This window comes from Gadus morhua, chromosome 6, assembly GCF_902167405.1.
Source record: "Gadus morhua chromosome 6, gadMor3.0, whole genome shotgun sequence".
In the NCBI taxonomy this organism is placed as follows: Eukaryota; Metazoa; Chordata; class Actinopteri; order Gadiformes; family Gadidae; genus Gadus; species Gadus morhua.
This window is the reverse complement of record NC_044053.1, coordinates 21,872,722-21,897,396: the sequence shown is the minus strand read 5'-3', so window position 1 is coordinate 21,897,396 and position 24,675 is coordinate 21,872,722. Positions and strand designations below refer to the sequence as shown.

The window sequence follows — 24,675 nt, the reverse complement described above, 5'->3', positions numbered from 1 at the left end:
CATTAAAGTGAGTAGGCCTATTCGACAGTTGGGGAAGAGAGCAGGGAGAGTTGGTTATGAAATCGTCAAAGTAAATGGAACATGAATGAATAAACAACTGTTAACTTCTGTCTCTGGTTAAGTAAGAAGCTCCTTTCTTCAGTATAGAAAATACTGCTTCTTTTAAACTTCTTATAAAGGCCTACTGGGACTTTAACAATATGGTAATCTATCTCTGTAAACAACATGAACTCAGTCTATATGTTGACACAATATGAACGTTTTTTTCGATCTGTGGGCCACAAGTGGGCTTCAGAGGGGGCTTCAATGACCCGGGTAGACTTTTACAGAAAGACTGAAAAGGGGATACTGTATTGATGAATGATAAACAATGTTGTGCATCTCCCTTTGTTGACATGAGTAGGCCTACTGGTCTTTACCATGTTAAATATATTGCTTTGCTTATTTTACCTCCCAAAGTGTGTCTGCTGGGAAGAAACATCTAAGGAGTAAAATCATTGGTTATCACTCATAACTTATAATTGGTTATCACTCATTCCTAAATTTCTCTGCAGAGATGAATAAAGTATATTGTATCTCATCTTATAAAGAATCACAGGACGTGAGGCTCTTTCATGTAAAATGGTCTGAAGGGTATGATAGAGATGCAGTCGCAAAATAATATGACGCGTAATAATATGTATGCAAACCAGCTCTTTGAACTTACAAATGTCCATCATTTAATTAAGTAGCAAGCAACAGGTCATATGCTCTATAAAGATACATTTCAACAAAAAAAAAAATCCAAGATGTTTTATAACTATCCAAACATAATTTGAACGCCTTGAACATGGTTTCATGTTGTTGCCATGAACTTGTTGATAACTTGTTAAAGAACATGTTAATTTGTTTATCCAAGATAATGGAGTTTCCATTTCGGACTTGGGGAAAGGGTAAAGACCTCATATGTCCTGTTTGTGTCTACCTTTAGTGACTGTGTTTATGACGGGAGTGGTGTCGTAATGTTCCTGTTGGCCTTTATTACTGCAGTTATAGAACTTTTGAAGTGCAAATTCATTGCATTCAGGACAACTCTATAATCCTTAGCTTTGAATCAATGATATAAAAAATGCTATGATAGTTCTGTGAACAAAGTCAAATGTGTGTTATCTTCATGAGGCTACCTGTGCCCTGGTGCATGTTAGGAGCAGACCCATAGTGTTATGGAGGACCTTTCTTTGTTCAGAGAGGACACCTTTTAGAAAAGTTTCTATAGGTTTTCTAATGGGTTTTTGATGGGGGAACATTTAGCATTAGAACAAAGCATTGAATAATTAATATTGTTGTGGATATATCAGAAATTGGGGTTACATTTTAAAGCCTATTTGAAACTACATGGGGTTGTTTCAGATACAACACTATAGTCAGGATTCAATCTTTATAACAAATAATCAATAAATTAAGGTCAAAATAAATTAAAACAATATTGCACTCCGAAGATTGATCAGTCATGAATGTATCATGAAAGTATCCTCAACCATAAATATTGTAATTTCGTAAATGTATTGATTCTGCATATATATCATATCAGGTTTATGCTAATAGGTTTAGTAGGTGGGTGAAGTAATTGGTTAATCTTTAATAAGCAGGATTACCATTTGGTTCAGCTTTAGAGACGTACCAAGGGGAAACTCCAGTCCTAGGCTGTCGACGACCACAATATATCAGAAAAATAAGAATATGTCCTATATTTTTTGATAGATGGAACACCAAGATAGATTTTTCATTCAACGGAATTGACGTGTTTTCACTTCCAATTCTTCATCCATCAATGTGTTATTGTATTGATTGATGCCAGATTATGAAACAGCTGGCCCAGCATGATAAACCAGTCTACGTCCGTCGAGCAGTGCAAGAGATAATCCATGGTGCGGGTAACGACGGCAACAGTCGGTTTGGGGTGGGTATAAGGATCTCTGAATCCAAACCGTACCATGTCACCATGCCATATTTCCCAGGCACGTTCTTTCACAGCTTCTTGGCAGAAGTGTAAATAGCTCAGCTTAATCCGTGCCACAGCAGGGTTTCCAGTGCTGTCAGCAGCACCCTGTACGTAATCTCGTCAAACGATGATTTGGTAAAGAGACACACTTTGGCCAGGCTTTTTTCACCTGCTTTGGGAAAAAAAAATATGTAAGGGATTTGATCATCTTTACATTCAAACCTACTCCTCACTTTTGAATCTTATCTGCTGCCATGCTGTCTCTGTGTAATTGGGAGTATGTTTTTCTGATTATGGGTAGTCTTAGACAGCCAATATCTCACAGTAAACTGCTAGCATAATGAGTAAGGCCCAAACATGCAGCTAGGTGCTAATTATTCCATCAAAACAGTTTCTAATTAAAGTGTCATGTCAAACCCTGCTGTCAACCAGACGAACAAAGCATGGAGCAGAGCAAAGTCAGCTCCCAGTATGATCTGTCTAGTAAGTTACCAGTTGCCTGATTGTGTGTGTGTGTGTGTGTGTGTGTGTGTGTGTGTGTGTGTGTGTGTGTGTGTGTGTGTGTGTGTGTGTGTGTGTGTGTGCGTGTGTGCGTGTGTGAGTGTGTGTGTGTGTGTGTGTCACCGTTTTTGATGCATCAAAGACATTCGATGCCACTCCGCAGTGTCGATTCCAGAGCGCTAGGGGGCAGACTCGGTACATTTGTATTCAATCACACTCTTGAAGAAGCCAGCTTTTCTAGGTGCGGCATAAAAAACGAGGGCATCGTTTTTTATGAAAATCCCCGTTTATCTGTCCCGTTTATAATATACAGATGTAGTATTGAACAGTATTGAGATGTTAGGGTAGAATTAGAGACCGGCAAAAGTCTGCTTGATCAAATAAATGTTCAGTTCTGATCAGCACCCCTCGTTTTATATATAAATTATTCCTAGCTTACGTTGCGTCGCTACTGCTAGTACAGCTAGCTGGCTAGCTGAGGGAAAGGTGTCAACAGAAGATATTGCTTTCACAATTCCACTTATCAGTAAAATACGGTCGCCATGGCAGATGTTGACAAGCTCAACATAGACAGCATCATCCAACGCCTTCTAGAGGGTAAGGACGTCCAGGATCTCGCATCTAAATGTCTTTCCACCTGCAAGCAGGGTTGCGTTCAGTGCGCTACGCATGTTATTATAGACTGGGAGCTAACCGCATTGCCAGCCCGTCCATATTGAGGTGCTGTTATTGTTGATTTGCAAGTTCAACACCACTTCACATGGTTTATCCGTGGCTGTCACCCTGCATCGTGATAAACACACAACACCGTTTAGTGTCTGGCGCCATGCTTCCCTCTTATGTTCGTGTTTCATGTTTTCAGTCAGAGGTGCAAAACCCGGGAAGAATGTTCAGCTGCAGGAGATCGAAATCCGTGGTTTATGCCTGAAGTCAAGAGAGATATTCCTCAGCCAGCCGATCCTCCTGGAGCTCGAAGCCCCTCTGAAGATCTGTGGTAAGGGGTTTGTCTGAATGCGACACATTATTTTCTGATCGTATTTACTCATCAATCGGGTAAACTCACAAATATTGAAACCCTACCTACAGTTAAGTTGTCCCTTGTATCGGCATGTTTTTGGTTTCATAAAATTCAATGTTTAGTCACTAATGACCTACTTTATGACAATAAGTGTGATCGGTATATTTGTCCAAGCTTTCTGGAGTAATGGAACACTTCAATATTACTATTGTATGTCATCACATCAATATTGCTCTTGTTTTCCAGGCGACATCCACGGGCAATACTATGACCTGCTCAGGCTCTTTGAGTACGGGGGCTTTCCTCCGGAGAGCAACTATCTATTTCTTGGAGACTATGTGGACCGAGGGAAGCAGTCCCTGGAGACCATCTGTCTTCTGCTGGCCTACAAGATCAAATACCCAGAGAACTTCTTCCTGCTCAGGGGCAACCACGAGTGTGCCTCCATCAACAGAATATATGGTTTCTACGACGAGTGTGAGTCTTATTTACCTGAGCTGAGAAATCACCTTGCAACAGCTTGCTTATTTTTGTACCTGTATATAATTTTAACCGGCAAAATGTATCAAGTTATTGTGTATTTTTCTAAAAAGAGGTAAATAACAAGAATCTGTGCCATGTTATGTAAAATATCATGGGAAGAAGCTAATTTGAATATAGGATCTCAGTCAATATCACGTGCAAATTGTAAACAAATATTATTTTAAAAGGGTTCAATTTATGTTTTTTTTGGTGTAAGTTAGCAAAATTAATTGTGGTGACTTTTTATTTTGCAGGTAAAAGAAGGTACAACATCAAGCTTTGGAAAACCTTCACAGATTGTTTCAACTGCCTCCCAATCGCAGCTATAGTGGATGAGAAAATATTTTGCTGCCACGGAGGTAGGTTTCTGTTTCATGAAGCTAAGTAACGTGCACACAGTCCAAATCAGCATGTGTTATTTGTTCTGGAGTGACACAACCGGTGTAGTCTGATCGCATGTTAATTCTTAGATTCCACGTCATCGTCTTTCAGGGCTGTCACCGGACCTGCAGTCCATGGAGCAGATAAGGCGCGTGATGCGTCCCACCGATGTGCCCGACCAGGGCCTGCTCTGCGACCTGCTGTGGTCTGACCCAGACAAGGACGTCATGGGCTGGGGGGAAAACGACAGGGGGGTGTCCTTCACGTTTGGTTCAGAGGTCGTGGCCAAGTTCTTGCACAAGCACGATCTAGACTTGATTTGTCGTGCCCATCAGGTAAAGATATATGGTTGATGTTTTAATTGGGCAAACGAGTACAGTGTGCAGATAGCCGTACGATCTTTGAACTCTCTGAAGTTTACGATTTACTGGAAAGACAGTCCTTGCACACAAAGCTTGTTAAAACACGGGACATTGGATTTGCAATGATTGATTTTCAAGGCAGAGTTTAATTCAATAAGATACTTAAGTTAAAAGCATCTTCTAAATTACAGAATGATGAAACAGTGCATTTGGGGTTTAGGTTGTTCAAATGGGTCCCATTCTCCAGACCCATTAATTGATAGCATAGCAATTTGCCTTATTAGGCACATGCCTAATAAGGTCGGGCATCGAATGTAACCGTGAATCTTTAGTTGGAACACAAAAGATATTTGACCTTAGCTACAGCAAACGGAAAAGACGAGAAGGTTGGTGCATGACTAAATTAAAGGTTGTTACACATGGCAACCTTCAGGCATGGTTCAATTGATGTTTCCATTTACTGTCTTTTCTGCTTCCATTAGGTCGTTGAAGATGGGTATGAGTTTTTCGCCAAGAGACAGCTTGTGACTCTGTTCTCTGCTCCCAACTACTGTGGGGAGTTTGACAACGCAGGTGCTATGATGAGTGTGGATGAGACCCTGATGTGTTCCTTTCAGGTGAGAACTTTGTGTTTGCATATAGCATGACCCTTACTGACCCTTGCATCCAAAGCGTTAAAGTCTGTCCTTCTTCTTCTCCTTCCCAAACTGCCATAATGGCATTTTGTGAAGTTGCGTGAAGGGTGCTAACGGCAGAATTGAGTGTGTTGAGCTAGTGTTGGCTCTGCATTTTGCTTCTACATAACCGCACCTCATCCATGATGACAAGTTGAAACTAGCAAGAAAAAGCAGAGTAAAAATGCATAAGAGGAACACAGGGTTGTAGTTGTATGGGGGCTCTATAAACATAACTAGTTATTTCCTTGGATGTGATATGGGGTGCATCATCATGATCGCCACGGTGGGACTTGGGTTCTGCAGACTACAATGCAATTGTATTCAGGAATGCCAAATATTTCTACGACTAGAAATAAAATTCACAAATTTAACAAGAGGGAATTTTATCCCCTGCAATATTCAACTACAACTACTAATCAATACATTGTCGAATTTATTGAGGTACAAACATATGTGCTTTCTTCGAAAAGACAGGCTATTCATAGAGGGACGTGTCGATGCGTGTAAAAATAGACTGGGAGTCTATTTTAGCATTTTGCTATCTATGTAGCCTGACTGGCTGTGAAGGGGGCTTAGCCAGGCAATACATTCTAAAAGTATTAACAGTGTTACCAGTGTGCTCTATTGGTACACAGAACACAGGCTTATATAGGTAGCCTAACAAGCAGCTAAGCTTGTTATCAAGCATATCTCTATAGCGAAGAAATAATGACGGGACCAGATTTACAGAAACAGTTACCAGGGTTGGTAGCAGTAGCACAAACCTACATAAATAATTTACTAAATTACTTTGTAATTAACACACATCCTTCCTGAAACTGCAAAAAGTAACACAGCTCCAAAGTAAACAACCCCCGAAAGATTAATGGTACTAATCAGAGACAGAAACTATTCCTCTTAAAGGGCCAGTAACCTAATACAGGTAAACTCAATCAAATATGTTCTCTGCTTCTCAGCAGAGAATATAGGCGAGATGGAGCATAAGGGATTTCTTGCCGATAATCCATTGCTACCTTTGTGAATGTACCCGATTAACTTTGATCTCTCTGTTTTTGTTCCATCCCTGAAACGTCAATAATTGCACAAAGCATTGATTAAGATGAGTCAGCATAGGCATTAATGACACACAGGAATCATATAACTCGAATGTCATACATTTCTATCGACTCAATCAAACTCTTCAAACCATTTCTGTTGGCCCTTTCCGTGCAGTCTTGCCGAATAGCAGTATTAACTGGCACTGCATTTTCATACGTTGTTTTGCTGATCACAATCTGCCGTCAGTCATGTTGACAAAATCCCTCCACTTTCTAAGAAATAGCTTTCAATTTGGAGTGGACCTTTGTACTTTTTGCAGTGAGGCAGAGGTTGTGTGTGTGTGTGTGTGTGTGTGTGTGTGTGTGTGTGTGTGTGTGTGTGTGTGTGTGTGTGTGTGTGTGTGTGTGTGTGTGTGTGTGTGTGTGTGTGTGTGTGTGTGTGTTGTATCGCAACTTTAGTTCTTTATCGTAATAAGTGTGATTGCACACTATTGCTGTATTTTCTAGACCCCTTGGTTAAAGTTACCTGTTATTTGATCACTGGGTTTGGTTGTGCTGCTCAAATAAGTCCCCCTACACTTGAGAGAACATTGCAGTGCTAACTTGTATCAGAAACCTGTCTTCTTCATAGTTCCCTCACATGAGTTCAATTATTTTATAGCAGACTTTGAACAGCTCTTACTCACATTTTATAGAATTTTTTTATTCAAACCGAAGCTTTTATCTCAGTCAAGTCAACTTTATTCAGAACATTCCATACACAAGGCAGACTTGTGTATGAAAGACTCAGTGCTCTTTATTAAAACATGTCACACAGTAAAATAAGAGGATTTCAACGAGTGCATAAAAGACAACTTAAAATAATCATAAAAAGACACGTGATAAAAGGATCTAAGTCTAGAATTTCTGGCTTTTGTTCTTGGTTCTCGTTTTTAAGGAGAGGTACTCAAGGGCCAGGCTAACATCTTTGGCACCAGAAGTTTTGTCCTTATTTAGTTGTAGGGAATTCTGGCCCATCCAGTCCTTGACCTGCTCGATGCACAGGCACAGCAGATCTATAGGATGGTACTCCGTTTGTGATTAGGGCTGCATCGATTTGTGTGTCGTCAGCATAACAACGGTAAGCAATGTTGTTATTTTGTATAATTAGGCCTAGTGGGAGCATGTGGAGGTTAAATAAAGATGGACCTAGGAGGACTCTGCAGGTTTATTTTAGTTAGTTCAGATACATAGTTACCAATAGCGACAAAGTACTTCCTGTCTTGTAGATATGACCTGGACCAGTTGAAGACTGTGCCGGAAAGCCTAACCCAATTTCCCAATCTGTCTATGTAAACAAATGGCAGACATTTTTTTTTTTCTATGTTTCTTTTCGCTACAGAATTGTATTATTAAACGATCACAAGAGACGGTGAGATATTTACTTTGATCATCAAGGGACATCCATTCCTCTTGTATAGTCTGTTAGAAAAGGTTGCGGTTCTTTCATTACACAAACCTATCGGCTCGCCTGTAGATGTGTCTAGACTCCAATGCAACCCACTATTTTTTATTGTTCTGTTTTGTGTCCGGTTGATGCATGTCGAAACCTATTCATATTATTGAGTAATATTCATTGCTGGCAGTTGTACGACTTTACTCCCCATGCACAATACAGTCTCAGATTTAGTAGGTAGAGACTTGACTGTTAGGGCACAGAGCGATGAAGCTATGTTTGTTCATGTTGGTTGTGAATCCTTTTTTGTCCTTATTTAGTTGTAGGTAATTCTTCCCCATTAAGTCTTTGACCTGCTCAATGCTATGGCACAGCAGATCTATAGGACAGTAGTCTGTTGGTACAACAACGGTAAGCACAACAACGGTAAGCAATGTTGTTATATTGCATAAACCTAGTTCCCCTGCCGAGAGTGAGACTTTCTAGCTTCCTTGCTAACTAGATCAGTACAACTTCTACTAGATATCTGCTACGATGTTTGCAACAGTCTTTGGTCTTGCATCCTCCCTCGCACAAAATACATTTGTTACAGGTCTTGCACTGTGCTAACTAGGGATGGGCACGAGTAGTAAATTCCAAACTCGAGTGATCGAAGGAATAGGCCTATCTCACAACTTCCTGGTTCGGCGTTCGATTTTGCCTTCACCGGGTAAAGTGACTTCCGGTCGCGTAGTCCATATTTGACAATGGCGCGGTCAAAAAACAAAAGCTTCTGTTGTGTACCTCTATGCGCCAATTCAAAACAAAAACAACCGTATTTACATGTCCACGACTTCCCAAATAATACCCAATACAGCAGTGGCGATCAGACGGAATGAAGGAGTTAATTTCGTAATTCAGAAGGGGAGTACACTGGTCTGTAGTCGGCATTTCTCAGCGGCTGATTATGACGACGGGAGTGCTACGCTGAATACTGGAGCTGTTCCTAGTCGTTTTGACTGGAACAGCTACACCACAGCCCCGAAAAAAACACCCGTGTATAAACGGGTGTCAGCTCGAAAAGCTGAAGGAGAGGACAAAACACGAACATTTTCATCTACTGTTGTAGAGTAGCAACTGGCCTTAAAGAACAGGTCATTGCTGACATCTTCCAGGTCAGCACAGCTGAGATGGTACCAACTCCAAGCTGGATATTCCCTCTAGGATGTGGGACATTAAAGGGCGAAACGTCAAATAAAAATGTGACTTTTTTTTTATATTGTAGTGATAACAGATGTATTCTAATATGCATCTTTTCATAATGAGCAAGTTTAACAGAGTGCAAATTGCAAAACAAATGTCTTACCAGCATACGCTCTGTAGAGTGTGGACTTGACTCCAGTCTTCCCCACCGACTTGGGTTTCTTCACCACCAGGTCACTCACAGCCTCTGGATGGATTCCCTGAGGCGAACAACAATACAGGAAATGCATATACTCTAGACAAATACTGAAGTGTATGATTTGAACAGAGGACACAACAGCACACATGGGTTCGAGGTCGATGCCACATCTGTGGTTGACTGGTACAGGCCAGGGAAGGTGGAACCACATCAAGGCCCAGCTGCACATAATGCGCTGTCTGGAACAGAGCGGTTATATGGCTACAGAAGCCTTTGCCCGCAGCACAGCTACAGCTCTGAGAGACCCAGTTGTCCAACAGCCTCCAGGGTGATCTGTGAACACCATAAGAATTGAGTTACTGAACTTAGTAGGTAGGACCTTGATATAAGGCCATTGGAAACTGGCAAGGAGCCTGCAACCGCAGAAAAGCCATGTACAGTTCCGTGCAAAACTCTTGGGCCACCATTACATCTGTTGTTTTAGCAATGTTATAACATGAACTAGCCCAGATGTTTGTCCTTTTAATGCACTCAACACATTTCCTTTATTTACGGCTTGTGCCTTAATGAAGAGGAAGAAAAATACATAGGTCTACTCTGTACAGCCACAACATTGCAGCAAGCTAGGTGGGCCAAGTCTTAAGCACGCTACTGTTTGTAAGAAAGAACAATGAAAATGATCTGAACTTCAGAAGAAGAGGAAAACTGCAACTGCAGTTGTTAGTCCAGACAGACTATCAAAACTAACAGACTTGGGCCAACGGGCCCTAACTCAGCAGAAACCTGTAGTATGTGGGGCTCCTCATCGAGCGGTTGCATCTACCTCTCACTACCACCTTTCCATCAACTATATTTGACACTTAGCATGTACATAATGTTAATAATATGTCGCTGATCGGAAGAAAACTGGTCAGCAAATAACTAGCTGAACCTATCCTCGGCTAAACTAATGCTAAAATGCTAACGCTACACACGGAGACTTCATAGCCACCATGGCTAATTATATTCATAATATTATAGTCTACACGTAACAAATATGATCATTTTACACACATTTCACATCCAGACAATATTTCTGACGATTTATATGGATCGTAAATGGTTTGCTTGTCATCACAAAACATGAATGAGCAAGGCGGCCATTGAGTAGCCTACTGACAACAACAAAACACCTTAGACAACTTACCTTGATAATTGTGTACAAACTCCTCCACAAAAAACTTGTACCCCTTTGTCAGCCTGGGCTGTGGTGTTGCTGAGTGTGTCTCCACAATCTTCTGCACATCTTCGAATCGCAATTTGGGAATACCCACCAGGGAAGTGGCGAAGAAACGATCCATTTTTGCATTGACGGCAATACAAAAATGACTACGCCGGAAGAATGTTTACCCGGTGTGACGTCATTTCCGATTTTCGTGAGATAGGCCTATTCCTCGAGGATCAATCGAGTACTCGTTAAATCAAATCTATTTTTAGAATGCAACGCATCTGCAGCAGGAATAGGCGGCAGGCCCGATGATGAACGGCAATATTACCAACCAAACATGTAATGCTTATTCTCCATCAAAACAGTCAGAGTTATCAGAGTATTCATTATTTATTTTTGCAAACGTTCAAAACACATTTTTTCCTTACAAAAATAAATATGCGCAGCGTCTCACAATTTAAATCACGTCGAACCAAGGCCTGTAACAGTTTAAAAAAAACGAAACAAGTAGCCTAACCATTGCAAATAAATGCTTAAAGCTGCAAATAAAACGGCAGCAAATGGACTATGGAAATACTCAGAGTTGTGATCTTCTCTACACGCCCGGGATTACAGCTGCGTCTTGCGGCGGTGAAAATAGCCGACACACTTTCACCGTTGCTGCGGGTCTGCTTTCCCGAACTCACCGTTGTGTTTCAGGAGCATATGTTGCCGCATAGTACTTTCTGGTAGCTCGATTTCGCTTGGCATATTTTACATTTCACCTTATGATCTCCTATTTCTTTAAAGTATTTAAATTCTTCGCTGCGATTTGCTTTAACCGCCATCTCTTAACTTTTTGAATTCTGGCGTGCCTGCACACGGCACGGAACGCGCCATGGAAATGGATGCATTTAATTTTCTTTGTGCCCACGTCATCCGTTAGTGGCGCCGACAGAAAATTGATACATTTGCTTCAGAAAACTTTGTTTGTGTGTGTGTATATGCCAACTCGAGTTTGCCTGTCCACCAACCGAGTTCATTTGTAACGAGTAGTACTCGAGTAATCGATTCCTCACGCCCATCCCTGCTAACACACCAATTTTATTAGCAAAATGAAGTCACACTTGATGACTTGCCATGAGGGCTCTAGCAAGACTCGTCTGCTCGCTTGTCATTCATTAAAATACTTCAATAGTTCAAATCAGCTCTCAAAGGACGGACACGGATAGCCAGGTCCTGGTGCTGAAACAATCGTCCTTGAAATTAGTTTCGGAACCGATAAGCAGACTCTAAACTAAAATGTAGATGTCCTCCCTAAATATCTTTACATTTAAATTTTGCAGAGTCTTTATTATATATATATTTTAATCCAAGCCAAATTTAAGAATGCTTGCTACGTTAGGCCATGGTTCAGGTGGTCAATTTAATTATGCAAAAGTTTGAGACTCTTGCAATTTGAATTGTTGATAATGTGGGATGATTTGAGAGATTTAGTTACTTAAAGGGTTCCACAGTGTTGGTGGAGACCAGTGAGATATGAGCCAGAGAGTGTTTAACTTTGTAGGTGGTGAGGAGAATTTTGAGATGTGTGCTTTGCTTGATGGAAAGCCAGTGGAGGGTTTGGAGAACTGAGTGGCAGTTTCTTATGCAGGAATGAGTGAACAGACGGTCAGTGGACTTCTTGATGCTCCTTCTGTTGCATATTCCATAGAGGATGGTATTGCAGTAGTCTAGGGTGATGGGAGCTGCAAAGAAGGAGAGAAGACGTTTGCGTGATGCTCTTTTCATCGGGTTCGGAGCAGTCTCGGGTTTGGAGAATTCTCAATTGTTTTGTTGAGGGATTCTTAGCTGACGATCAGTATTTCAGATTGGTCCCCGTTGAATAAAAGGACTTCCCTTGCATCAATTGTTTTATTTGGATGCATGTTTTTAAGAGACTATGTGGGTGGGTAGGGGCAGTGATTGATTTGGTGGAAATGTTGAGTTGAGCAGTAAAAACTGACTGCCGATTCCCAGGAGTGTTAAGTGGGAGATGCAGAGCAATGAACCCCTCTGAGACAACCAAGCAAATAACTAAAGCTGACTGACGTTTGGTCGTCCATCCAGACGGAGCAGGCAAATCCGGTTCCCGAAACCGCACATTTCTGAAACCACCCTCGGAGGTGGTTTCAAACCTATCTGGACCTATGCGGTTCCATGTTAGGATTCGTGTGGACGCCTGAAACGCAAACGATGACGTCATTAGCCCCCCACCAGCTGGGGGACGTCAGTGTTGCGTTTTTTTAATTAATATATTTTTTTAATTCTTTTTGTAGCTTTAAATAAAGCCCCTCGATGAATTTAATTACTAACTGTACATAAAAAGTATTTCTGCTCAATTTAAAAGGTTGATTCTCCTCGTGACTGAATGTTTGTATACAGCGCGCAGGCATTGCGCACAGGCTTGATGCGCTCAACTTTTTTCTGTGGAGAACCAGTGCCTTGAATATTTACTACAGCGTTTCTACAGCTCGATGCGGTTTTGCAATGACTGTCTCTACGGAGATATTCCTGATCCGCATAAAACGAAACCGGATTGATTTTGCCCGTTTAGGCTCCGTGTGGACGGGGCCTAAAGGTCTATTCCTGCAGGTGTGCAGAGGCCATGACTAGGGAGCGTTGAAGAGGCAGGTGACGGCGTGATCAAGGTCCAGCACTGCTGACATGTTGAAGTTTGGGTCCACAGCAACATAACAGCAAAACAACTAAGATTAGCCAGGGAGAGCAAGCCCATCATACGATATGTGCAACAGGGATAGCCTATGAGCATTTCAATCGGCAGCAGAGAACGTGATATACTGCCTGGCCGTTTCTGCCAACGCAGTACAATCACCAGTGGGGAAGAAGCTTTCTCCTGTTCATTACAGCACTCGCTCTGTTTGAAGGTCTCCACTCACACCATCCCCTCTCTGTTCGTCTCACCGGTAGATCCTAAAACCAGCAGAGAAGAAGAAGCCCAACGGCAGCCGGCCCGTCACCCCCCCTCGAAACATGGTCACTAAGCAAGCCAAGAAGTGAGGCCTCTGCTCTGCTTTCTCTGTTCTGCGTTGGAAGGGGTTGCTGATACTACTGAAGCAATATCCACCCGATGAAAAAGCAAAATGTTCTGTTGTTTTTGTCCGCGAGGGGTAAATTGATATGTCACCATTGGAACCTCAGGTGTTTTTGCACTCCATCTGCCACATATCTTTGCCACATATGACTGTTCAATCAGGAAGCAAAATGTAACAATACGGCTAATAATGCACAGGAATGCCTTGTTTACTGCTGGTCACATTTTTTCCCCCGATTTCTGTTATGTTGCATTCATTTCATGCGTCACCTTTTACACATATAAGTTCCATTGAAACACTTGTGGGGAAATAGCATTTTTTTTTTTCTGTTCGATGTTTTTTAACATAGGTTTTGACTGCACTCTAAATCATCACATTTTTAAGGAAAGTTGTGTGCTAAATTAAACAAATAACTGTTCTTCTAATGTCTAAACTCTTTCTAATAAACTTTAAGCACATTTACTGGGGATATTTGTTTTCATATTTTGTTTTTGCATGATAGATCTTGCTCTTGCCAACCATTATGGAAACACTATTGATAGCAACGTTTTTCTTTGCATCCACAAGAGGTCGCTAAATACCCACTATAAATTGATGGAGACGTTTTTGTTTTGGAGATATAGAAATATTTATTGATAGATATTGCATTTCTCATAAACACTTTCAAGCCGTGACGACATCGCTGACTGCTGTTTTTTCAGTATTTATTTTTGTAAACTCAATTACGTTATATAATGTAACGTCAAAGCAGTCACAGGACTCGTAGTTAAACTAAGGAGCAGGGCCATAAGGCTGTGTTCAAGATGTCCTCACGTTATGTAGCTTGCAAACAAGTTGTCCTGTCATCGCTATGGCCTACCAATATCTGGTATAATGCATTGTAACCGACCACGGCACCAAAGACCGATCCACCTTATTTGGGTTGTATTCTAAATCTTAATTTTAAATCTCAATCTTATTTCTCAATCTAAATGCAAAATCGTACATATAAATCTAAGTCCTTATATCTATATCTAAATCTAGATTTTATATCTAAATTTAAATGCCAAATCTTATTTGTAAATCCTAAATACGTACAACAGATATGCTTATTATCATATAATTGGTATTGACTCCGAGTCCTCACCAATCTTATTTCGGGCGGGGGAGGGAGGCATCACGTGCATTTGGCAGGAAAGGCGCGCACGGACAGCGAACCGATGCCATAGCAGTCTGAATGGGGCCCCTTACGGTAAATATCACAGGATATGTGATGTCTGTGTGAAATATATGTGTGGAACCCTGAATGTATTTAATTAATTATGGACTGAACTTTGAATCCAAAATATAGGCTAGGCCTTTAAGGCTGGCTAATGGTTTTGGGGCAGCTAAAGCAAGTGCTATATCTGTTCGCTTGTGAAGCCCCTGCAAGTCAGGTCATAGGCTATGAATCTGAACAAATTAAGGTATTGCCCATCTCCAGCTTGCCAACCCACAGATGAACCAGAATCCAGGAAATCACCAAATTCTGATTAGGACTCCCAAAAGGATTTGGCCGGCCCCAGCCTTCTTTGTCTGTTTGTGTACATACAAAGCAGATCAAACCGGTTAATATTCTGTGTGTGGGGAACACCACAGTGTGTTGGGATTGGAACAGCACAGGTAGGGTCACACAGGTTTTTTTTAGAATAATAAATAAATAAATAATTAAGCCTAAGGACAATAGTTGAGCGCTGCATGCTGGAAAGGAAACCCATCCAGGGTCTGCTATACAGGCTATAGGCGTATAACATTTTAAATAATCAAAATACTTCGGAGGAGTTTTAATTTTCTATTTTCTCTTTTTTATTATTTTTCATGCTTTGAATTTCTATTCTTTCATTTATAGCTGGCAACGGCCCTCCCTTTCGTAGCCAACAGTTTCAACTCCTACGGAAGATAAAATGCTTATCCTATAGTTTGAGGATAAAAGGAAATTTGATATCTGTGGGAATCTGAGGGAGAAATCTGAGGACAAAAAAATGACAGATGAACTGCTGAGTTAGGTGCACTTTTCCATGAGAGTCCGAATGGCTACCCATAAGGAACGGTCTTGCTCATTTATTTGGAATAAAGTATTGCGAACACCTAATGTGAGCCATCTGATCGGAGTGACGTTGACGAGTAACTAATTGGGTGGTGTACGAGGCATCTTGAACACACCATAACAGACAGAGGGTGGAGGGAGGTAGAGCATTATAGAAGCTCGCCCATGTGGCTCCTAAGCCGCTCCCACACTCACACAAACACACACTAGCACACACGCACACACAAACGCACCCGCGCTCTGCGGGCCAGGAGGCGGAAGAGGTGGCGCTTCATCCAGCCTGAGCTGCACAAGGTTCCCTGTGCGGATGCAACATGGCGTAGGAGAACCTCTGTGTGTACTGCGACTTTTAAAGAAAGTAGAAGAGGTAAGACAATAAGATGGATTTTTAATCTCCAAGTCGTGTTAACAAAGTCTTGTAACATTCATTGCAACGCTAAGATCCAGAAGTTTGCTTGTGTTTTAGTTTATATCAACGCGGAAACAACTTTGCGCGAAAAACATTTCGTGTTGTCAGTTGTAACAGTGGTGGAAGTAACGAGACGCCTTTTCACGAATACGAGCGTTGGCTCACATACTTTATGTCTCACATACGACTATTGCATTAAGTCTGTGGCTAAAGACGAGTTAAACGTGTGTGGTTGGCGGCGCTAGTGATCTGGGACGACCTGTGAGTCCAAAGATGGGGAACAGCAACAGCGACCGCGGCAGTGGGGCGCAGGGTGAAAGGTCGGACCGAGATGGACAGCCAGGTGGGAAGGAAGCACGCTCCAACATCCTGATGGACAGCACGGATGATGCAGATGATTCAAAGGTTTACATTATTCTCCTTATTTCTGTTTGCACATGTAGTTGCATACATTTGCGCTGTACTGTTCATGCCAATATTATTATGCATATTTGCCTATAGGCTGATATTGTTAATATAAATACACATAGTCCTAGTGTATGTCTTTCCCTATCCTTTTAATATTTATGTGTTGTTCATTGTTTGCTACTGTCCCAAGATCACTACCTCGGGGATCATTGAAGTGTATGTCTGTCTGTGTTTCCCTGTCTTATTCGTACACATTCAAATGTATGCAACCCACCTACCTCCTCAAAGACACCTCCTTTCTTCCCCATCTCCTGTTTTCTAGGCTCCACAGGAGATACAAGAATTTCTGGCCTGGCAGCGAGACCTGGAAAGTAACACCAAGAACCCAGCGCAGAGCAGACCCACTGTTTTCACATGGAAAGGAGGCGCCAAAGAGGTCTTTGTTTCAGGCTCCTTCAACAACTGGGCAAACAAAATCCCACTCAACAAAAGGTAATTTTCCTTATAAAATTTCCGAGTTTGTATATGTTTATTTCTTCGTAAAGTATATAACGTCATGTATTATTTCTCCCAATGTCAGCCACAGCAACTTTGTGGCCATCGTGGACTTGCCTGAGGGAGAGCACCAGTATAAGTTTTGTGTGGATGGAAACTGGACCCTCGATCCAACTGGGGTGAGTTCCTTCCCCAGTGTCTGAGGTTAAGCCCCCTGTCCCGGCCCTGGATGACTCATCCCCTGTAATCACCTTTGGATACGAACGTCTGCTACCTCTTGTTCAGAATGCTAGTCGAAAAACCAGTAGGAGGCCAGATCGCTACAGTTGTAATGACGACCACTGCTGGTTCTCTCCCTAGGCGGTGACCACCACAAAGACCGGAACCATCAACAACACCATAGAGGTGAAGAGGACAGACTTTGAGGTGTTTGACGCCCTCCGCATTGACTCAGAGGAAACAGCGGACATCTCCGGTGAGTCAGAAACTCCTGGCATGCTCTCTTACTTGCGGTAGGTTGGCCAGGAGAGCGAAGAGATAAGGATTGTTTGTCATGGGGTGAGACACAAAGGGGATTCCACTTGTTCAGCCTTCTACTAGGTATGTTTTTTTTCTTTTGTTTGTCCACTGATGTCAGAGATTGTGTTAAAACATTTGAAGGCTAAAACAGTAGTTTGGATCATGGGAAATTACATCCTTGGCCTTTCAGTCTAAAAAACATAATAGCATGTAATTGAACATGACTTGTACAGCTGGCTAGAGATGCCTCCTAACTATTTGATTTAAATGCAACTGCTGGAATGCAATTATTGCCATAACAGAATAATTTCAATAACACTTTGGTAAAACAATGAGTCTGTGTCGTTAATATTTACAGCGGACAAAATGCAATGCATGCCGATAGACATGCTTTTAATTGATATTAGTTTGTAATGCCGTGACCAGCGTGTGTCCTGCTCTGTTTCCCAGACCTGTCCAGCTCTCCGCCGGGGCCCTACCTGCAGGACGCCTACCTGTTCAAGCCAGAGGACAAGATCAAACACCCCCCTATCCTGCCCCCGCACCTGCTGCAGGTCCTGCTCAACAAGGACACCGGCATCTCCGTAAGTCTGGTGGGGGCTTGAAGTGGGACCACCTGTCTCCACCATGGGTCACTTCCACAGCTCAGTAACCTAACACTGTCAATCTGTTTTTCCAGTGTGACCCAACCCTGCTTCCAGAGCCGAATCACGTCATGCTCAACCATCTATACGCGCTCTCCATCAAGGTACTATTTAGCATTGTTTTGGTAGATCTGTCCTGTTCCTCCTAAAATTAGGTGGGGAGAGTTCAGAGATAGACAGTTTGTGTGCCTGTGTTACAGGACGGAGTCATGGTTCTCAGCGCCACTCACCGATACAAGAAGAAGTATGTTACGACGCTGCTTTACAAACCCATTTAGACCCGAAGACTCTGCCGTAATCGCTTGAATCGAATCGAATGTGTGCAATGCCAAAATCACTGCGCGTTATTTGGGTCCAACAGGAGCGGTTCTCTGCAACAAGTGGTCCATTTTGATTATCTTTGTATATGTATATATGACCAAATATATATAGTTTTAGCTCTGTCTGTTATTTTGTAACATCTTTACACTGATAATAAACAAAAATGTACCAAAGTATCTTCTCTTTTTTGACCAAAGGCATGAAATGACAAGAGATGAGACTTAAAGGTACAGTGTTTAGATTTTGGTGTATCTAGCAGAGCGGCAGCGGCAGAAATGTATGTTCCCTTCAAAATAGGAATTGTGTTTTCATTACCTGAGAATTGAGTGTCATATCTGTAGAGCGGGCCATCTTCCCTTAGCCCTCCATGTTTATACAGTAGCCCAAAACAGACAGAATGTGTGGGGGGGGGGGTGGGGGATTCTGTTTGTCTTCAATACCTACCATGGCTGTGAGTTCTGGCACTGGATCATACATGAGGTGAACTATTAGGAGCAAACAGCTGGCAGTGACGATAGCCACCAACCCACAGTCACAGGGAAGATAATGTAGCGATTAGACTAAATGTAACTCTTTCACTGCACCCTGATACACACGTACGAGTGATTGTGTAAAGTATCTTGTTATGTGGGGTTGTTCTTCTGATATGACCCTCACAGCTGAACCGCTCAATATTTGAGGAGTGATCAGGTAGAATGGAACAAAAAAAACCCAGGGGCACAGATAAGCGTTGCTGTGAAATCTGCCGGCAGGTTTGGGTGCCAGTTCAAAGCAAAATATAGCAGTGTTCCTCTAATAGTGTCATGGAAATTATATCCTTTTTGGAGAAAAAAATCAACAAAACAAAACTGCTGCTTTTCCATCGAGTGATTGAGTGAACCGCTCTATTTAAATAACACGAATACAATTGTTGCATCTTTGCATGTTTTTTCTTCAGCATTTCCTTTTATTTGATGATGTTAATGCTCTGAAAGTGTGTGTTTTCCAGCTCAGTTGGCACAGTGGACCTTCTGGTCCAGATTCTTGTTCTCAGGGTTGTATCTCGCCCTCGCAAAGCAATGGGCTGCGACCCTATCGCACCCGCAGATAGCAGCCTGGCACTTATCATTGGAAGCTGGAGAGACAGGACGCACATGATCAACAGTAAACACCTCATCATGGCGGTTCTCAGGCACACAAGGTGTAAGGGGAGGCAAGCGGCAGCTCCCCTCAGTCACAACGCATTACCTGAACAGGTGACCTGCTGGTTGTCACAGGTGTGGTCGTAGACCCGGATGTAGGGCAGGTCAGCGATGGCCGTGCAGCCTGGGGTCAGCCTGCTGGCCTTGTAGCAATGGTCATGGAGCTTACAGCACCTAGGACACGGTCAAACGGCGGAAGATTCAGTTGGCCGGGTCAGACCCTTCAAGGTGAGCAGGAAGTGTGGGAGGAAGACATGACTCGTTACATGTCCACGTCGTCCACCGGCTCGGCCCCGCCGCCGATGCCACACCAGCAGCCGTAGTCGTTGTAGAGCAGAGCGTTGGTGCCAGGTTGGGCACAGTCGATCATCACCGCAAACTGCCACAAGGCCTTTGGCCGCATGGCACTGGCCATGCAGGCTGTTGGCAAGGGTTAGAAAATGCATTATGCGTTAAACAACTCCTTGGGTCACTGTGGTGCTTCTAAAGTAAGGCAGCAGGGGAAGGACATATCAATCATTGTACATTTCTCACTGGACTACTGTCATCTCGGTGGACGGTTGACCATAGAGGTTTACCAGACCTACCAGTGACAAGCAGCAGCAGCAGGGGTCCTCTGGGGTTCATGTCTGCAGGAGATGAAAGGAAAACACAGAGAGCATGCCTGCTCTTATACCCTGTGAGAGAAGCCTCAGGCAGCAGGAGATAAGAGGACGAGGCGTGGGGTGGGCCCCTCATACTGGGGGGGGGGGGGGGGGGGGAACTGAGAAATGGGGAATCATTTCATTGACACATACCTCACTGAACAAATGCATCATTTTACAACACAGGCATTACTGCAATCACACAAACATCAGTTGAGTAATACAACCACTTATTACTGAGGGGTGAGGTCACCAAACCAAATCTTTTTAAATGTAGGAACAACTACTGATGAATGTTAACCTTGTAGAGTCAAGTGATCATTTGAAATACAATTACTGGGATGTTCTGAATGGTCAATGTGCTTTTTTTTATCAATGTGCATTTGATAGCAAACACACAACAATATATGAAACATGACTTCTGTGGAATATGAAACTGCTGCTGTGTCCTTCTTTGACTAGTACTAGTTTGTTAATCTATTTCATCCATGTTTTATTTTTACAGAGAACAAATAAGTTGCCTAAATTGTTCAAATAAAAGTTTAAATATACTACAAAAGCACCAAATGTAATATGATATATAGAGCACTGCGTCTCCCAGCTGTGTAAATGACCTGTGTTCCCACACACACTCACAATTCACTTGGACTTCAGATGAAATTGAGCTAATCTATTAGTTTCACAACAAACCTCCCCTTTTAGAGGTCATGGAGGTCAAAGCCAGGTCAAAGTAAGCTGAAACATGTTGCACAACATGCAGGAATGTATCAGAAAGCAGGTTCTCCATACTTATTTCTCTAGACCTGATGAAGTAATGAACTGGTTCATCACATTCAATAGCAGAATGAAGTTACCAAAGGCCCTTATTTCTTATTTTTACATCCACCAATTTGCAGTATTTTATCTAATCTGAGGTTTCATTTTATGCCCTTGAGGTACTTTTAGAGCAATAAACATTGTTCTTAATGATCTTATCAGCTCATAGTTACCTGTAAGTGTTACTTTGTGAACAACATCAAGCCTTAATATGTCATTTTACAGTTTATTTTTATTTAATCTAAGGATTATTAGCTGCACCCAGTTAATTAAATTCTCATCCTCTGGTTAGAATAGGAACTCTTAAGTCTTATGCTTATATTCCTTATATTGTAGTTATAAGAAACATAGGACACTAAGTACTCAAGCCAATAGTAAATGTAGGTATTCTGGCCTAAACCAACAACTGCCTCACAATTTCTCAAATTAATATACTTGACCTGCTCAATGAGCGTAATAATGTGTTTCATTTTGTGAAACACATTAGCATTGGCCTTCTGGGGTTATCGTGCATGATGGCTCTTCAAGTATGGGATTCTGGGTTGGTGATTCAAGGCAGCAGTGGTGTTTGGACCATATGAACCTTATGAAGGCCCGATGAACGTCTAGGAAACAAATACCCTGCAGCCAGCAACCCATTTCAGGTTTAAATGTTATGCGATACAAGGCCTGGATAAATAACATGCTGCCAATAAACGTCTAGATAAGAGAAATACTAAACTCAATAATCCAATAATCCAGCGGTAATGAGATATATGAAACAATGTAGTCAGATCCGAGGTCTAGCATAGCATCTACTGTTTACTGACATGGCTCCTCCCCCTCAACACCCGAGTTCCACTGAACCAGCGACCCTCAATTAGCCATTATTTATCTTTACACATCAGGCAGGGCAAAAAGCAAATAGAGGTATCTATCTCTATATTTTATAACACAGTCAAAAACAAATACAGCACCTAAATTAACCAACAAACAGGGGGCAGCACCAGGGAGCCTGAATAACGAGTAACTATACACCTTTGATGAACAGAATAAGTGACCTCAAGCAGCTCATGAGGATGGGGCAAGATGGTGACACTATGTCCCCTCCTAAGCTCCAACCCCTTCTAATCATATCCGGTGCATTCTCACTTTGTTTCACATCAGTACTTACCAAACTTACACAACTTACTTCCCTTATGCCCATTTTGAATGAACTCCAGCTTAATGACAGTAAGCTACAGTAGGCTATATTCAATATTATGCCATCTTAGGTTTCTGTTCTAGTCATCCGTCCTTTCCCTCCTGTGATTCCTGCTCTCTCAGCTTTTCTTTTTCATGCAGGTACTAATGATGCAGGTTAGATGCTGATGTGTGCGTCGGGGCGTGCAGTCATGTGCTGCTCAGACCTGGAGAACCTGCATCCTCTGAAGGAGCACATTAAGGAAGATAAGCCAACTTTAACACAAGAACAACAAAGATTTACACTGATATACAGCATATCTGAGAGAAGTCTATTCTTCATTTGTATTCACTATGCATATATGGTTTATTTACTCTCTTTTTTATGGACCACAAGTCCTGTGTTAAAGTGCATTGGATAGTAAATAAATGGTCAACATCTTAATGTAATGTAACTCAAATATGAATGATAGGCATGAATAAATAATTCAGCGAGTGTAGTGAGATTGTCCACAGTGCTTTGTTTGCTTGGTTCAAATATAACAGCTTGTATAACCTTGTTGTGGTTGGTCAGCACACTTCAAATATCAAATATCAAGATGCAAATATCTTTGTTAAAATAAGATAAATGTGCATTTTATTTTATCAAAGAGCTGTGTCAATGACACGCTGTTTAAATGACAATGGTTCCAATGAACTTGAACGTCTGCGACTCGGGGTACTCATGTGACTCGGGGTGTGTTACAATGCTACCTGTGTGCGTGCGTGCGTGCGTGCGTGCGTGCGTGCGTGCGTGCGTGCGTGCGTGCGTATGAAGTTTTGGAAAATCACAGAGGGGTGGACCTTTGAGAAGTATTGTAGGCCTATAAATATATAATATGGACCAAGTGGCAGCAGGAATATTGCTGATTAATTTGCAATATGAAGGCGTCTCACATTGTTCTCGTCTTGGCCGTCTGTCTTCCAGTCTGTAAGTAGACTAAACATACGCTCCAACTTTTACCTTTATTTTCTATTCATTGCTATTTTATTTCTTACTTGTATTTTCTATTTTTCAAGGTATTGTCATTAATCTGATACAATTTTTTACAGTATAATTTAAATACACATCTAGCTTTTATCATCTATCTTAGAGGCGGTTTATTTGTTTAAATCAGAGCTTTTGAAGTCAAATCGATTTCTGTTTGATAATTTGCTTTGAAAGATAAGATGCAATAAAAAAGGTACATTTATTTTACTATCAGAAATCAGATAGGATAGAAGATAAAATATATTGGTAAGAGTTTACTAAATGCACATTGGTAACCATTATATATGTATGATTTAGCTGGAAAATGCTCAAGGGTTTATGGTCAGCATCAATTCTCTGCTCAATGAGCAAATTGAAACAAAAGGAAGGAGAGAGTTGTTGATTGGTTGCTGTATGTATTGATGGCTCCTTGTCTCTTCCCAGTGCTAGCCTCACGCAGCAAGAGATCCCTATGGGGGCTCAGGTCCCAGATTCTCTGCACCATTCCTGGCAGTTGGCCACTCGTCAGCTATGCTGACTATGGATGCTACTGTGGCAAGGGAGGCTCTGGAATACCTGTTGATGCCCTCGACACGTACGAAGAAACCACATGAAAATTAGTTTTCTCCAAATCGATTATTTTATTATCAAACACAAATCTATATACATACAGTTTGTAAGTAGGCTGTGGAGACTTGTGTCAAACCCAGAACCTTCATGAGGGAGTTGGACCCCCCCCCCCCCCACTCATTGTGTGCCTTTAAAATAAACTCTTAGTCAATGGATTATCATGAACAGTAATATTGATGATTGATTCTTGATTGCAACAATTTCCAGATGCTGCCAAACTCATGACCATTGCTACCACGCTGCAAAGGCAGATAAAGCGTGCATACCCTACCTGGATAACCCGTACACCCACGGCTACCACCAAACATGTGACAAGAGCACCAAGACCGTGACCTGTCTCAGTGAGTGCATTATGGACCGCTACTCTGAACCCTGTGATGACATTAACATTACATTACATGCAATACTCTGTGATTTTAATTTTGAGAATATTCTTCAGAGTTCTGAAGATAACGAGCTTCAATGGCAGTAGATTAGGTTTCAAAATGGTTTCATATATCATCTGTTGACTTCAGATTTTAAGTGAAGCTAAGATCCAAAGGATTAAATTAGTTTTAGTTTATGTGTTAAATGCTTTGATTCAGGGTGTGGAAGAATGATACATTAAATCTAAGCCTTGGTTTTGTATTCTATTTAATTCAAGGCATGGCACAGTAATTGAAGGGTTAGTTTTATGATACATTTTTGATGGAATTTGATATCAATACTGATAGAAATTCCTTTCTCATATCCTACTCTGTGTTCTCCTCATCTCTCTCTCTCTCTCTCTCTCGCTCCATCTCTCCCTTTCTCCATCC

At 41.8% G+C, this 24,675-nt stretch overlaps 3 protein-coding genes across 3 annotated transcripts; 2 read left to right on the top strand and 1 right to left on the bottom strand.

Moving 5' to 3' along the window:
* The first annotated feature begins 2,691 nt into the window (after window positions 1-2,691).
* On the top strand, window positions 2,692-14,043 carry LOC115545230 (serine/threonine-protein phosphatase PP1-gamma catalytic subunit). Its single transcript, XM_030358179.1, has 7 exons — window positions 2,692-3,079; window positions 3,345-3,476; window positions 3,747-3,977; window positions 4,277-4,381; window positions 4,515-4,738; window positions 5,248-5,382; window positions 13,452-14,043. The coding sequence occupies exons 1-7, from the start codon at window positions 3,025-3,027 to the stop codon at window positions 13,539-13,541; spliced, it is 972 nt and encodes a 323-aa protein (XP_030214039.1). The 5' UTR covers window positions 2,692-3,024; the 3' UTR covers window positions 13,542-14,043.
* A 1,715-nt stretch (window positions 14,044-15,758) lies between these two features.
* Window positions 15,759-18,610, top strand: prkab1b (protein kinase, AMP-activated, beta 1 non-catalytic subunit, b). The gene is made up of 8 exons (XM_030358180.1): window positions 15,759-16,008; window positions 16,296-16,455; window positions 16,781-16,950; window positions 17,039-17,132; window positions 17,314-17,428; window positions 17,923-18,056; window positions 18,152-18,220; window positions 18,317-18,610. Exons 2-8 carry the CDS (start codon window positions 16,324-16,326, stop codon window positions 18,392-18,394), a joined length of 792 nt encoding a protein of 263 aa, XP_030214040.1. The 5' UTR covers window positions 15,759-16,008; window positions 16,296-16,323; the 3' UTR covers window positions 18,395-18,610.
* A 737-nt stretch (window positions 18,611-19,347) lies between these two features.
* On the bottom strand, window positions 19,348-20,309 carry LOC115545232 (phospholipase A2, minor isoenzyme). The gene is made up of 4 exons (XM_030358181.1): window positions 20,206-20,309; window positions 19,885-20,038; window positions 19,665-19,792; window positions 19,348-19,551 (listed from the first exon to the last, which is right to left on the bottom strand). Exons 1-4 carry the CDS (start codon window positions 20,243-20,245, stop codon window positions 19,427-19,429), a joined length of 447 nt encoding a protein of 148 aa, XP_030214041.1. The 5' UTR covers window positions 20,246-20,309; the 3' UTR covers window positions 19,348-19,426.
* Between the last annotated feature and the right edge of the window lie 4,366 nt (window positions 20,310-24,675).